The 12,909-nt window shown below is 39.4% G+C and overlaps 2 protein-coding genes across 7 annotated transcripts; one reads left to right on the top strand and one right to left on the bottom strand.

The window, feature by feature from the left end:
• Nucleotides 1-1,080: 1,080 nt before the first annotated feature.
• POLG2 (DNA polymerase gamma 2, accessory subunit) lies at nucleotides 1,081-12,625 on the top strand. Of its 5 annotated transcripts, none has more exons than XR_007163463.2 (10): nucleotides 1,081-1,600; nucleotides 2,076-2,202; nucleotides 2,355-2,460; nucleotides 2,844-3,017; nucleotides 3,479-3,619; nucleotides 3,728-3,808; nucleotides 4,390-4,490; nucleotides 5,407-5,544; nucleotides 7,377-7,497; nucleotides 8,587-12,625. XR_007163463.2 is itself a non-coding variant. In XM_048064370.2 (9 exons), the coding sequence occupies exons 1-9, from the start codon at nucleotides 1,120-1,122 to the stop codon at nucleotides 8,606-8,608; spliced, it is 1,371 nt and encodes a 456-aa protein (XP_047920327.2). In that variant the 5' UTR covers nucleotides 1,081-1,119; the 3' UTR covers nucleotides 8,609-12,625. The 5 variants fall into 5 exon arrangements, 3 of the variants coding, with proteins under 3 accessions (XP_047920327.2, XP_047920328.2, XP_047920326.2); XR_007163462.2 differs by having other exon boundaries at nucleotides 7,611-12,625; XM_048064370.2 differs by lacking the exon at nucleotides 7,377-7,497.
• Nucleotides 4,314-11,311, bottom strand: MILR1 (mast cell immunoglobulin like receptor 1). 2 transcript variants are annotated; one of them, XM_013179054.3, is made up of 9 exons: nucleotides 11,178-11,311; nucleotides 11,044-11,088; nucleotides 9,868-10,152; nucleotides 9,006-9,287; nucleotides 8,373-8,486; nucleotides 7,887-7,976; nucleotides 6,763-6,822; nucleotides 6,399-6,455; nucleotides 4,314-5,476 (listed from the first exon to the last, which is right to left on the bottom strand). In XM_013179054.3, the coding sequence occupies exons 1-9, from the start codon at nucleotides 11,209-11,211 to the stop codon at nucleotides 5,451-5,453; spliced, it is 993 nt and encodes a 330-aa protein (XP_013034508.3). In that variant the 5' UTR covers nucleotides 11,212-11,311; the 3' UTR covers nucleotides 4,314-5,450. The 2 variants fall into 2 exon arrangements, with proteins under 2 accessions (XP_013034508.3, XP_066836221.1); XM_066980120.1 differs by lacking the exon at nucleotides 9,868-10,152.
• Nucleotides 12,626-12,909: the final 284 nt, after the last annotated feature.

The raw sequence follows: 12,909 nt of genomic DNA, 5'->3' as shown, positions 1-12,909 counted from the left end.
CTTACTGGACTGAGCCACATCTAAAACCATTTCTGAGATTTTTCTATCCGATAAGGATATCACTATCCTGTGAAAAACAGGCCTCTAGTTTTATATCTTCTGGTGTTGAAAAAGGGATATGGGGTAGGGGAAGCCTGCCTGCAAGGAAGTGCCTTGCTGTAAGGAAATCTCTCCCCTTAACATTTGCACATAAAATGAAAATGAAATACTAAATAAACTTGGAACTAGGGCTGCATTGTTGTGGGCTTGCATGAGAAATGAAGTTATATCTAGCAGGATTTTCTGCACTGGGTCAGGATAGCAGGCTTTAACAGGGCATTCCTTTCTCCCAGGATTGGCAGCTCAGCCAGCTGCCCCACTGGCCTACTAACGCCTTGTCTTTTTCAATTCTCAGTCTGTTCCTTCTCTGCCATTTGGGACTTGGGTGTATGTTAAAGAGCGGATGTTGAGATAATCCCAGCTCCTAGGGATTTAACATGCATGAATTTTTTCATTGCAGCCAGCACACAGCGATATCTCCTCTTTAAGCTCCACCTTCTGGCACTGGTACAAAATCGTGATTAAGCATGTATGGAAATTTCCATTGCTCTGCTGTTGGGCTGGGCTGCTAGCTGCAAGCTTTTGCTATGCTAGCAACGAAAGTTTGCCCCCTCCACGCCGCTAGCTGAATATACTGCAGTAGTATTAAATTTCACATCTGCAGCTTTAACTCTTGTTAGAAAGCTCGTATGTTGCCTCAGACCACACACAACAAGATGTAGCTGTTCTCAAGCAATCCGCGTTTGGCTTTTTCCGTAGAAATCTCCCTGGGCAGCTACAAAGCGCTTCGCGTGTCAAGGACAGATCCCTAGGGGTTTCTTCCCGCCCCATGGCGATCGGAGCCTGCCCTCGCTGAGGGGCGCCGAGCCGCGTCCGCAGGGGGAAGGGCCCGGCCCGGAGCCGGGGTCCCGGCGGGCAGGGCTGCGGCTGAGCCCAAGGGCACAAAATGGCGGCGGCGGCAGGCACTGAGCGGGAAGCAGGAGAGAACCACGGCACCCAGCGCGCATGCGCAATGCTCGCCGCGCCCCCCCCCCCCCCCCCCCCCCCCCACGGGCCGTGAGGGAGGCGCGGGGCGGGAAGATGGCGCTGGGCGGATGCCGGGCGGCCCGCTGTGGAAGCGCGCTTCGCTTGAGGCGGCCGGCGCTGAGGCGGCCCTACGTGGCGGCCGGCGGCGAGGAGGAGGAGGAGGAGAACGAGGAGGAGGAGCAGCGGCAGCTGCTGGAGCTGTGCCGGCGGCGGCGCTTCCTGCGGGGCGGCGCGGAGCCGCGGTCCTGGCGCTCCTACCTCAGCGGCTGCCACCTGGGCTTCGGGCCGCTGGGCGCGGCGCTGCGGGGCAACCTGGCGGCGCAGTGGTGGCACTCGGCGCTGGCCCGCAGGGAGCAGGTGTTCGCCGTGGATTCCCCGCTCCACGGTAGCCCCTCCGCCGGCGCCCCGCAGGCCCGCGATGCCCTGCGGCTGCTGAGCTCGGAGACGCTGCGCCGGGTTGTCCAGGAGCCGGCCGGGCCCGCCCTGGAAGAAGCGATGGGGAGCGCAGGGACGCTCCGGGAGACGCTGCTGCCCGGTACGGCCCGCGGCACAGCCCCGCTAGCGCCAGGGTGAGGCGGCTCTCGGGGCTCCGTGCACCCTGCAGGCCAGCTGCCGGCCTTAACTCGTCCTCCCGTTGTGTCAGTGCGCTGGGAAGGTCCGGTCTGCACGCTGCGAGAGCGTGGCCTTCTCAAGCACCTGAGCAGCATAAACGTCCAAATGTGCACTTGACACTTTGCCCTGTAATTAGGGGATAGGCCCGCTAAAGTCACGGTTGCCAAAGTACCCGGAGGTACGGGCTGTGCATGAGCTGCTGAGCTGATGTCTGCAAAACATGAAAGCTAATTAGATTGCACATATAAACACTATCTGTAGCATTGTGATCTTCAATCACTGTCATTGCCTTCATTTCCTCTTGTGGATAAGCTAACACGCTGTATTTGTTTTCAGTATAATTAAAAAATTGAAGTTTTGCATATGGCTACTAAAATTAATTATTTGTCTTTTGGCAGGTGTTTTGGCACAATATGTTAGCTGCTTAGAATTTGCGAACAAGAGGCTGCCTTGTGGCCTTGCTGAAGTTGGAGTATGTTTTCACTCTGTTCCAGAAAGTGAGCTACACAACAAAAACTTTAGAAGGTAGACTAATAAAGATCGACTAATCCCTTATAGTACCTAAATAAACTATGTACAATTGTTTCAACTTTGGATTTTTTTTTTGAATACTGTCTCTTGGTTTTTCCATGTTGTTTTTGAAGGAGTTAACTTGCTGACCTTGCTATTGTTTAAAGAATAGGCGAAAGGACTACCTCTTTGCTTGCATGGTTTAGCTCTCCCAGAACTGCAGGACAGTGGCTCGATTACTGGTTGCGTCAGAGACTGCAATGGTGGAGAAAGGTAACAGCAGCGTACAGATGGCAAATCTTGGCCTGCCCCTTTATTTTTCAAAGAGAGAGGAAATAGACACCCTGTTAAGTTTTTGGCTGATGCTGCCAATTTTTGTCACTGAAATACATGCATTTCTTGCAAGAAACAAAAAAACTACTTAAGTTTATGAAAAACCCATTAAGTAATTTGTAACAGACTTGCAGAAAGGCAAGTGTTCTGTGTTTACAAATGACTTGATCTCAAAGAGCTGTGAAGCAATTGAAGTGATTTGGGTGGTAATTTATTTTTAAAAATGTGCTGCAAATTATAGACTTTACATCTGGCTTTACAGATGTGGTTTGTTAGTACAGCATGCACAATAGTGGAACACCTCTTATATCTTCAATTTTCAGTTTGCAGTAGGCCCATCTGACTTCAGCAGCAGTGACTTTCAGGATGAAGAAGGAAGAAGAGGATTTAACTTACATTATAACTTTCCTTGGGGAAAAGAAACAATAGAAACACTGAAGAACCTTGGTGATACTGAACTGTTAGAGATGTATCCAGGGGATAGATCAAAATTACTGGTAAGCCTTAACTTACTTTATTGAGAATCTTTTTATTATAAAGATGAGAGGAATAATTTATTTGAAGATGTGGTTGTTTAGCATATGACTATCTTATTCTTCTGTGGTAAAGTCTGTATAATTCTGCTGTCAGACCTTCGTTAGTAGATCTTATTTTCAAAAGGAGATGAAATAGTTTTTTCATGGAGTTATTTATTCAAAATTAGCAATGAACTATATAATTTTCCCCATTGTTACAAACTTATCTAGTCATGGTTACACTTCAAGATTGCTAGTAACTTTAAAATGTACCTCTGATTCTAACATATGACTGAAAGTAAGAAGGGTGCTTGAGCTCAATACCTCGTTATACATTTAGAGTAAACAAAAGGCCAGTTGAGACAGACTTTGAAGTATCTCTTCATGGTTGTGTTTTGTTTCGTTTTGTTTTTGTGTGTGTGTCGTTTTTCTCCCCTCATCAGGGCCGAGATGGAAGGAAGAATGTTATTCCTCATGTCCTGTCTGTGAGTGGAAATCTGGACCGAGGAGTATTAGCATATCTCTTTGATTCACTACAGCTAGCTGAGAATCCGTTAACAAAAAAGAAAAATTCACACAGAAAGGTAACTCTGGGGGAAGTATAAGCAACAATGGTCACTGGCTTTTAATATTCTGGAGTTCTGCTTAAATGTTCACAATAAGCAGTTTGGGTTTTTTTCTAAAATTATTAGGTACTTAAACTTCATCCTTGTCTAGCACCTATCAAAGTGGCCTTGGATGTAGGGAAAGGCCCAACAACAGAGCTGCGACAGGTATGTTGTAAGAAAGTGTTTTAATTTTGAGCATTAATTTACCATGTGACCTTCTGTTATGTCAGGCACTCTGGTAACATTGGTGAAAATCATGCTGCTACTTCACTTCTCTGAGACTCACAGTTATACAGTTTTCATGGTGCTTCTACTGTGCAGTTTGAAGGAGTGAAGCATGGCTGAAGGAGTACAGACAGTGGGGAAGTAGATGTCTTCTCTGCTTTAACACACTGCTTTTAGTATTGTTAATAAAGTTTCAATTTGTTCAATGAAATGTTAAAGGAAAACAAATAACAAAATCCCTCTGATTCTTAATCTTTCATAGTTATCATAACATGTGGGTCCCATCTTCAGAATTTCAGAAGTTTCTGTTTAAGTCAATCATTAAGCCAGTCCCCACAGAAGGGAAGAAACTTACACTGGCATATTTTTTTAAATATGAGATTTATTTCAGCAAGTAAATTAATACCAACTAGAAATGCTAATAACACAAGTTCTGGAGTTTGAATAGTTTCTTTGTCTAGAATTTCAAACCCTCAAAATCTTTATTTATACTTTTGTTTTTAAATTTGGTTTAAACACAGGTTTGTCAAGGATTGTTCAACGAACTATCAGAAAATAGAATTTCCGTATGGCCAGGTTATCTTGAAACCACGCAGGTATCCCTGGAACAGCTTTATACAAAGTAAGAAGAAACAGTATTTTGTAAGTTAAAACTATGAAGGTGAAAGGTGACTTCCTGTGGACTAGCAAAAATATTCCTGCTTTCAGTAAGAAGTCATTGAGTGCAGTAACCATGTGAATGAAGGCATGCATCCTAAACTAAAAACTCACTCAGTAGATTTTATTACGAAGAGAAATGACAGTTTGTTTTAAGAATTGTATAAGCCTTTCACACTTTTTTCTATTGTTGTTGCTCTGGAACTGTGAGATCCCTTTTATAGACACTTCTATGAAAATAAATTTCTTAAGATGAGTAAACTTGCAAAACCATGTCATGTCTTCCTGATTTTTGTGCTGTGTTCTGTTTTAAACCATTTTGACTGGCTCTGTGCTCCATTCTTAAGTACTGCTTCAGATAGCACACTGTGTCTAGTCTTGAACTTAAAAGTTCTTCACGTCTGGAATGATTACCATTGGTGTATGCGATGTTATTCATGCAGATAAAAACCTATATTCCAGTTAAGGGCTTCATATATGATTTGTTGATCAAGAGTGAATTTTGAGCATATCACTGCTTGTATCTATGGATCTTGGATCTCTTCTTTCCCCAGAAAAAAAATATGTATGTTGATTGGTTCATGTGCAGTAGTCTACATTGTCTGGCTATTAAATAACAGAAGAAAGTTATACTCTGCTTCTACAGAAAATACTCTTGTAACAGAATACTAACATTTACTTTATGTACTAAAGTGACCTAATAATTTAAAGAAAAATAATTAGGAAAGCAAGGAATGTCTATAAGAAAATGGGCGTCTTCACACAACTTGGTGCATTGTAGCAAAAAAAAATGTGCAGCTTGTTGTCATTTGTACATAACTTAATCTGTTCTTTTTTTTCATACATCAAAAGTGGTAATAGGTGTGATCTTTTCTTTGCAGATATGATGAGATGAGTGTTCTCTTCATGGTCTTGATAACTGATGCTACTCTAGAGAATGGAGTGGTCCAGCTGAGAAGCAGAGACACCACCATGAAGGAAATGATGCACATATCTAGGTTAAAAGACTTCTTAACTAAGTACGTAACATCAGCTAAAAATGTGTAAACTTAAATTCGTCTAATAAAAGGAATTTCTTAAATTTCTGTGCCTGAAACTGACTTCTGGGGTCAATGATACAGTCACTTCATTGGAAATAGTTCTCCTAAAACTTGGTGATGTATCTGTTTTCTGTCAAATCTAAACCATCTAGGTTGTCCAGGTTACCTTGCAAAGAGGAAAGAGGCAAACATGTCTCTTCAGCAGGGCTAACCATAACTTCTTTCTTGTCTTCAATTTTACTATACTTTGAGAGTGGTGAACTGAGAAATTGTCATGCTTGCCACTAGGTAACAGCAGATCCAAAGGTCAAATATGGATCCTCTAGCATGTGCCTTGGAGTGCAACAAAGTTGGAGTAACTTTTTGTAGTGCTTGACTAAAGTCTTTTGATTAATTTATACAATCCAGTTTCTGTTCCAGGATAATTGTTGAATGCACAGGAGCTTGGATCATAGATAAAGCTTTGGATAATTTATTAAAGATGCCAGACTGTACATTGTGTCCAGCAGGATTTAACCTGACAGTGACTCCATTGAGCTTTTTTATTTTATTATTATTTTTTTTAAAAAGCAAGGAGCTGTTGTTTATTTAACAGGGTGGCTGTTTGGATCTTTATAATTCCAGCCATTTTAAGTCCCTAGAGGTTATTACTTGGGGATTTTTCTTGCTAGTAGACAACTAGCTATATGATCTGTCTATAAAATAATTAGGCCAGGCAATTAGTATCTACTCTCTCTACTACCTCTCAGCAGACATGGTACATCTGCTGATGTACATCTGAAGATTGAAAGATTCTTTAAAAGTACTTAAATTAATCACATAAGAGATCTTACCTTGTATTCCATCTCTGATGACGACCTTTGAATAGATTGTAGGACTTTCCCTCTTCTCTGTTAAAAGAGTAAAATAATGCAATGTTCTTTTTTTAGTAAAGATAATAGAAGAGTTAATAAGCCATCCACAGCTTGGTGACTAATAAAATCTGCATGGTTGCAAAGTTAAGCTTTTGAACTTTTGTGTTACAGTATGATAGGCTTTTTTTTTTTTTGTCTTAGTTATTTTTATTTCTCCATAGTAAGTGAGCAATTTCAGTATATAACTGTTACTATCCACTTCCCACAACCACCCCCCCCAATCCCCCCCCCCAATTTATCTATGCATACTGGATGTCCCACTACTATAAAATGAGGTTTTCACCTTTTTCATCTTGTCTTCTACTAACAGAAAAATTTGCACACTCCTGTTTTTGAATCGGCTCTGTATTAAAGATAAACAGCAATTAATTACAAGAGACTGATTTTTTTGTATTTTTTTAATGATGTAAATAAAGCAGCGACATTCAGGGTTGGATATAAATCTGTCATGCTTTTTGTAGCACCTATGGGCATTATCAGAGCTATATTCATTGTTATTGCAAGCTATGTGGGTATGTGATTGAAATTTGGCATGAACAGCTGCAGAGAGCACTGAGCTAATGGAGCAGCATAGCTAGATATCTACTTGTCCTGTATGTGAGTGGAAGGTGGATCTGTTGGGAAGGAATGATTCCCTTTTGGGTATTTAGAAACAAGAAATGTTACAGTTTTGCTGTTAGATACAAACACATGCACCCCCAAGCATACTGACAGTCATGCATAGGGTAAATCTAGAAAATTACAGTGTAATAGCATTGTGATTTTAATGCAATGTCTTCATTACTGTGTATTTTTTACAGTGGAAGTAGTACATTCTAATGTAGACCAGTTGCTTCATTGACTGTTGTCTAGAATTACTTCATAATTTATTTGAACTGATTTTGTGTCTTTTCAAAGTTAAGAAACATGGAATAAAGAAACGTCGTGTACTGAACAATGTTGAACAGAATGCAGGAGCTTCCTAAGTTTTATTTTTCTACAACTTGTGTATAGCCCATTTTTGGCTTTTAGTAAACAAGTAAGTAAATCTGAGGTGCAGTGTCTATCCAATTTTCTTTTCTTCTGTAATGGCTATTCCTGTCATTTCCGTAAGTTGCCAAATGCAATTCATTTTATTTCTGTTTACGGTAGGTTTTTGTATGGAACTTTAGGCAGTTGTGGTTTTGGCTGCATGGCAGATGGTGCCAAATATGGATACCGAGGGACTTCAAATATTGCATCTGTAATGGTATGGTCAGTAGGAGTACTACTAGTTTACTTCCTGACTGGTAGTAGTTGTCCCCTTCTGCTGTTTCTGCAGTGCCTAAAGGAATTGGCCCATGTTGGCTGCAGATAGTATAACAACATTCTTCCACCAAACTCCTTCAGGTAAATTTCATGGCTATATGGGGAGTAACACAAACTTACTAATCTCTGTGTATGTGACATAATTTTCTGACTCTTCTACTTTATCCATTGAAGTAAGGCCAGTTGAGGACACAGCAGATGTAAATTTTCCTGCACAACAAATACATACATGAATCAATTTATCTTAGAGGTAAATAAAGAGCTCCATAAAAATGTTATTTTCATGGTCAAAATTACTCCTTAATCAAAGGCATTTTTAATAGAATTTTCTTTCTTTGCTAAGAACAAAAAGGCCTAATTCCTTCCAACAGTTCTGTCTTAATTTAGGTATTACTTTACTTCCCCATACCATGCCTGCCATTTAAACCACGGGTCAGAAATCTTGCCTCGTAAATGTCTCGCTGCTGATGCTGGTTAAAAGGAGAGTTGACAATATCCTAAAATACCAAGAGTGTAATTCTACTTGTAACATATTTGCACACTTGAAGGTACTGAGAACATAAATTAGCATATATGGAAAATGAAATAGATATTCAAATAACTTACCTGCTTTACATGAAGGAATGATGAAAAATCGAATTGCCAGAGCAAATCCTATCACAAACGCTAGTAAGATTAGCCCAAGAAAAATGATCCGGGGTTGAGAATTGCAACTCTCCTCTGCCAAAAACAAAATAAAACAACAACAAAAAAAGGTGTTTATGTGAAGAAATGTTGTTTCATATTTGTAAATGGAATCATGACTTTGCATTTCTTTCAGCTTCTGGATTAACTGTTGTTAATAGAACTGCTCAGGAGAACGCGAATTGCACACCACCACAGCAGAAGGAAAGGATTTTGCTGCTGCCAATAGACTGTCCCTTTCATAAGAACCAGAGAGAAAAATGAAGCTAGAATCTCCCCAAGGTGGAGAAAGCTGGACCAGTAGTGTCTTGTAAAAGTGAGTCTTTTACAATCATCCTTCGTGGTCACTTCAACTACTGCTGCTATCTAGGCTGAAAGTAATTCTTTTTGCATGAATTTAAAAATACCTCATTATTATTATTGTAATCATTATATTTTGAGCATTACATTGCAGGAATAAAGTCTCTGGCTAAAATACTTGTATTCTTCCTATGTTCTGAACTTTGTTTCTGTCTCTGTCTATTGACAGTAGTAAACTATTTGACACGTGCATACCTGCTAATGTAAAGTTGAAACTGTTGCTGTATTTTGTACTATTGCGAAAGCTATTTTCAGCTCTGCATTTATAGGTTCCTAAGTCACTAGAGGTATTGATAAGTACAAAAGTAACAGCTGCTTCCTTCTGCATCTTCACTAGTTGAGATATCCTCCGTTTGTCTTTGAAGAATGTGTATGTGATAGGAAGAGACCCTTTCTCTGAGAGACAAGACAGGGTTGCATTTTGGCCTTTCTTTGCTTGAGAGGTGGGTGAGCTCAGCGCTGGTTTGGAAAGTGGCTCTGAAAATAAACAAACAAACAACAAAAACACACAACAGAATAGACTGCATCGCTGATTGCAGGACAAACTCCAAAGCAAGACTGAATTAATCAGCAATGCTGGCAAATAAGATGGGCATAAAGGATCGAGGGCTCAATGAGACATATCAGAACAGTGCTGCTGACTCCCGAGGGAACAGTAGCAGTTTTCAGTAAAGTTCAGCTCAACCAAGGCAGGCACACACAGCAGTACAAAACATCACCTTCAGCAAACAAATTGCTGAGTCCCCCTGCTGCAGATGCATTGGATCAGCCAATGCATGGCTATGTGAATCTAAAATTATACAATCATAGAATGTTTTAGTTTGGAAGGGACCCTTGAAGTTAATCTAGTTCAACCCCCTTGCCATGGGCAGGGACATCTTTCACTAGATCAGGTTTCTCAAAGTCCCATCCAACCTGGCTGAACGTTTCTAATGATGGGGCATCCACAGCTTCTCTGGGCAACCTGTTCCAATGTCTCATTACTCTCATTGTGAAAAATTTCTTCCTTGTATCCAATAAAATTAAATGTATCAAGAAGTAATACAGCAAGACATACCTTCAAGCGTGAAATTGAGACTTCTACTGTATCTTCTGCCATAGATTTTATTCTCAGCTTTGCACTTGTATTCACCCACATCACTGGCAGAGTTGATAGTCAAGTTGAACAAAGCTGGCATCAAGTCTATCCTATTTAAAGTGGATACCTTCTGACTGTATTTAAACAGTGTGTATTTGATAGGTGGAGAACCAGAATCTGAGTGACAGGAGAGGCTCACGTTCTGGTTCATCACTACTTCCAAAGTGCCATGAACAGGTGTGAGAATGGGGTTGGAAAGTACCTCTGGAAAGAAGAAACTTCTGAGTGAGTTGATTGCACCTATCGTTCAAGAATCTCCTTTTTTATTTTTTTATTTTATTTTTTTTTCCCCCAGAATATGTTGAGGACTAGGCTATACTTATTTCTGTTGAAATAGATGTTCATTTTTTTTTTACTACTTCCACTAGCAGGCAATGCAACTTTGTATTTTTCAGTATCAGTATATAGCTTCAAACACTTGATGAAAAATGCATGCCTTCGTATAAAACACAGCATAAACACACAAAACCAACAGATGCATCTAGATGAACCAACAAGAAAACCTTTTGAGCTACAGCAGCAATGAAAATAATGGAAGCATAAAAAAGAAATAGTATGGGGTGTTACTCGTAGGAGAAAGTAACTTTTCCTTTCTGTATGAGAAAGCAGCCAAACTACTTGAGTGGTAGAATGTGAACCTAAAAGTGAAAACAGTATTTTACTTGTGGCAGAATTAATGTCACATAAGTAAACTGAATTTATCTTTCCTGACTTTTGAATAGTAGCAGCCAGAGCTTTGATTGTCTATCAAATCAGTTTGGTTTCTAAGATCATGCAAGTATACCTCTAAGAAAAACTTGCCTTGTCTTTTCACAGAAATTGTTAATAAAAAAGTCATGACTAAGAAAAATTCTGACTCCTATAAAGGGAGAAAATACATTTTAACATCTTAAAGCAATTTTGAATGTACATACAAGTATGGCAGCAAAGAAAGCTTTGTATTGAAACTTGCAAACAGTCTCAATGCACAGATGGGCAAAAGATTTAATTTTACGTGGAGGCTTTTGAAATTTTTCAATCTTTCCACCATTTTTTTTTTGTGAACAGTTCATTTTAACACATATCCCAAAACTGAAGAAAGAAAAAAGAACCTACCTCTGCCATCTGCAGTTGCATTCTGAATCTGCTGAGAGACTTGAACTAGAAGAAGAGAAGAAGGCTTTCAGCTGGAAACAATGGCTCTTATTTAGAAATATGCACAATATGTAAGAAATATGTCCTTGGCTTACAGCAGGAAAACAGCAGAATTGTGAGAAAAAACATTTTCTTGCAAAAATGAAGCTGGTACTCTTCAAGACAGCTGATGGAGTTATACTAATGAAATCTTAGAGGAGTGGCTATAGCAGTTGAGGAAGTCCTAAATAGGGAAACAGTGCTGATCTTAACTGATGATGTTTGCTTAACCACTTTTGTTATATTCCATTTATATTTAGTCCATGACAGTCATTTTAGAGTGGCAGGCACAAGGAAAAGCTTTGGAGTGAGGAACAGCAGTTTGGAATACAACTAAATGTTATGTAGATTTGTTCCAAGATGTAGCTAACTTAATCAACTTTTTCATGTGTGAGAGCTGTGTAATAGAACTATGCTACTAGATAGTATACAAGAATATATACAATTTTTCTAGTATTGTTCTTACAAAGTCATGAGATCACTGATTCATATCTCACAGACACACATTTACTAGAGAGAATGCAAGAGATCCTTTGGGAGCATATGGCTGAGACCAAGGGAGAATGTGGTTTCCTTTTATTATCAGCAATATAATTTTTAAAAAATGACACACACACACACACACACACACACACAAAAGTACATAAACAGTGGAAGTTTTAAGACGCTAAGTATTCCTGGATAGTTAGCCTATTAGGGAAATATTTTGGCCAAGTTTCAAATATTCAGCTGTGAAATCACATAGTAAAAGGTACAGATCTCATCACAAACTTGAGTTCAACACCACTGTAAAACAAGTTGATGACTAATTTGATCATCTAATCAGTAATATTACTGATATTACTTCTTTACAGTTTCAAGAAGTAGATGTTCTTAATTTGTCATTCTCTGTCTCTGTGCAAAGTAAATGTAATATTCAGCTAATGTTCTATGGCATAAAGTAGTATTTTGTTTTGGTCAGTTCTATTAGTGTAGGTGAAAAAGCCATTGCTTTTACATCTTCATGACTATGTTCTTTTATTTTTATTTCCCTGGTGTCTTTTTTGGTCTAAGGCCCATAGTAAAAACTGAGAATTTGGACATTATACAATGTTAGTTGCAAATTCAAGGGCAGACCATAATCTTCAAATTCTCCAGATCAGACACTATATTCAGCAAAACAATGTCTCAGTCACTATGCTGCTCTATGCGCTCCTAATTGGTCTGCTACTCTGTAGTCACCCTGAGTAGAATATACATAAAATAAAATGTATATATGTGAAATAAAATTCCAGCTTCTGGAACTGACAAGAATTTTGAGTGCCATGAATGTGCTTTGCCCAATAAAATAGAGGAAAGGCCAGGCTCCCAGGGTACAAATGATGTGTACCTAGAAGTTCTGGAGCCTGAATATACATACAATGGCAATGTTGTCTGTGTGTTTGTATATAGATGATGTTTTTTGAAGAAATTCAGGCCTTGCTGTATATATAAAATAATAATAAAAAATGTAACTACATGTACAGTGAATGTCTTAAAAGCATTGTTGTTATACTTGTCTTTTTTCTTAAATATTCTGCAGTCTCTGAAGGTAACAAGACCAGGTGCTACATAATGTTTCCTGCGTAACACAAAATCCCTCCCAAAGTCTAGTCTGCTTCAACAGTGAATTTTATTTTTTTCACACGGTTTAGTGTACAACTTCCTTTTTTTCTTTTGTTGTTTGTTTTACATAATTTCTTAAGAGGCAACCTTTACCCTCGTCTTGCAAGTGTTTCTTATGTGGAAATGCTGACAATTAACCACAAG

The sequence above is a fragment of the Anser cygnoides genome, chromosome 19 (assembly GCF_040182565.1).
Source record: "Anser cygnoides isolate HZ-2024a breed goose chromosome 19, Taihu_goose_T2T_genome, whole genome shotgun sequence".
In the NCBI taxonomy this organism is placed as follows: domain Eukaryota; kingdom Metazoa; phylum Chordata; class Aves; order Anseriformes; family Anatidae; genus Anser; species Anser cygnoides.
The sequence above is the reverse complement of the archived record's forward strand: the minus strand, read 5'-3'. Positions and strand labels throughout refer to the sequence as shown.

What these genes read in the sequence shown, in the direction of transcription:
- MILR1 (XM_013179054.3), bottom strand. Translation starts at nt 11,211, where the DNA reads ATGTTTTTTCTCACAATTCTGCTGTTTTCCTGCT. An exon ending in AATTCTGCTGTTTTCCTGCT is followed by an intron (nt 11,089 to 11,177) that starts GTAAGCCAAGGA and finishes CTCTTCTTCTAG; the next exon opens with TTCAAGTCTCTCAGCAGATT. An exon ending in CATCAGAGATGGAATACAAG is followed by an intron (nt 5,477 to 6,398) that starts GTAAGATCTCTT and finishes TCTGCTTCTCAG; the next exon opens with CTGGACCACTCCATTCTCTA.
- POLG2 (XM_048064369.2), top strand. Translation starts at nt 1,120, where the DNA reads ATGGCGCTGGGCGGATGCCGGGCGGCCCGCTGTGGAAGCGCGCTTCGC. An exon ending in GACTGCAATGGTGGAGAAAG is followed by an intron (nt 2,461 to 2,843) that starts GTAACAGCAGCG and finishes TTCAATTTTCAG; the next exon opens with TTTGCAGTAGGCCCATCTGA. An exon ending in GGGATAGATCAAAATTACTG is followed by an intron (nt 3,018 to 3,478) that starts GTAAGCCTTAAC and finishes TCCCCTCATCAG; the next exon opens with GGCCGAGATGGAAGGAAGAA.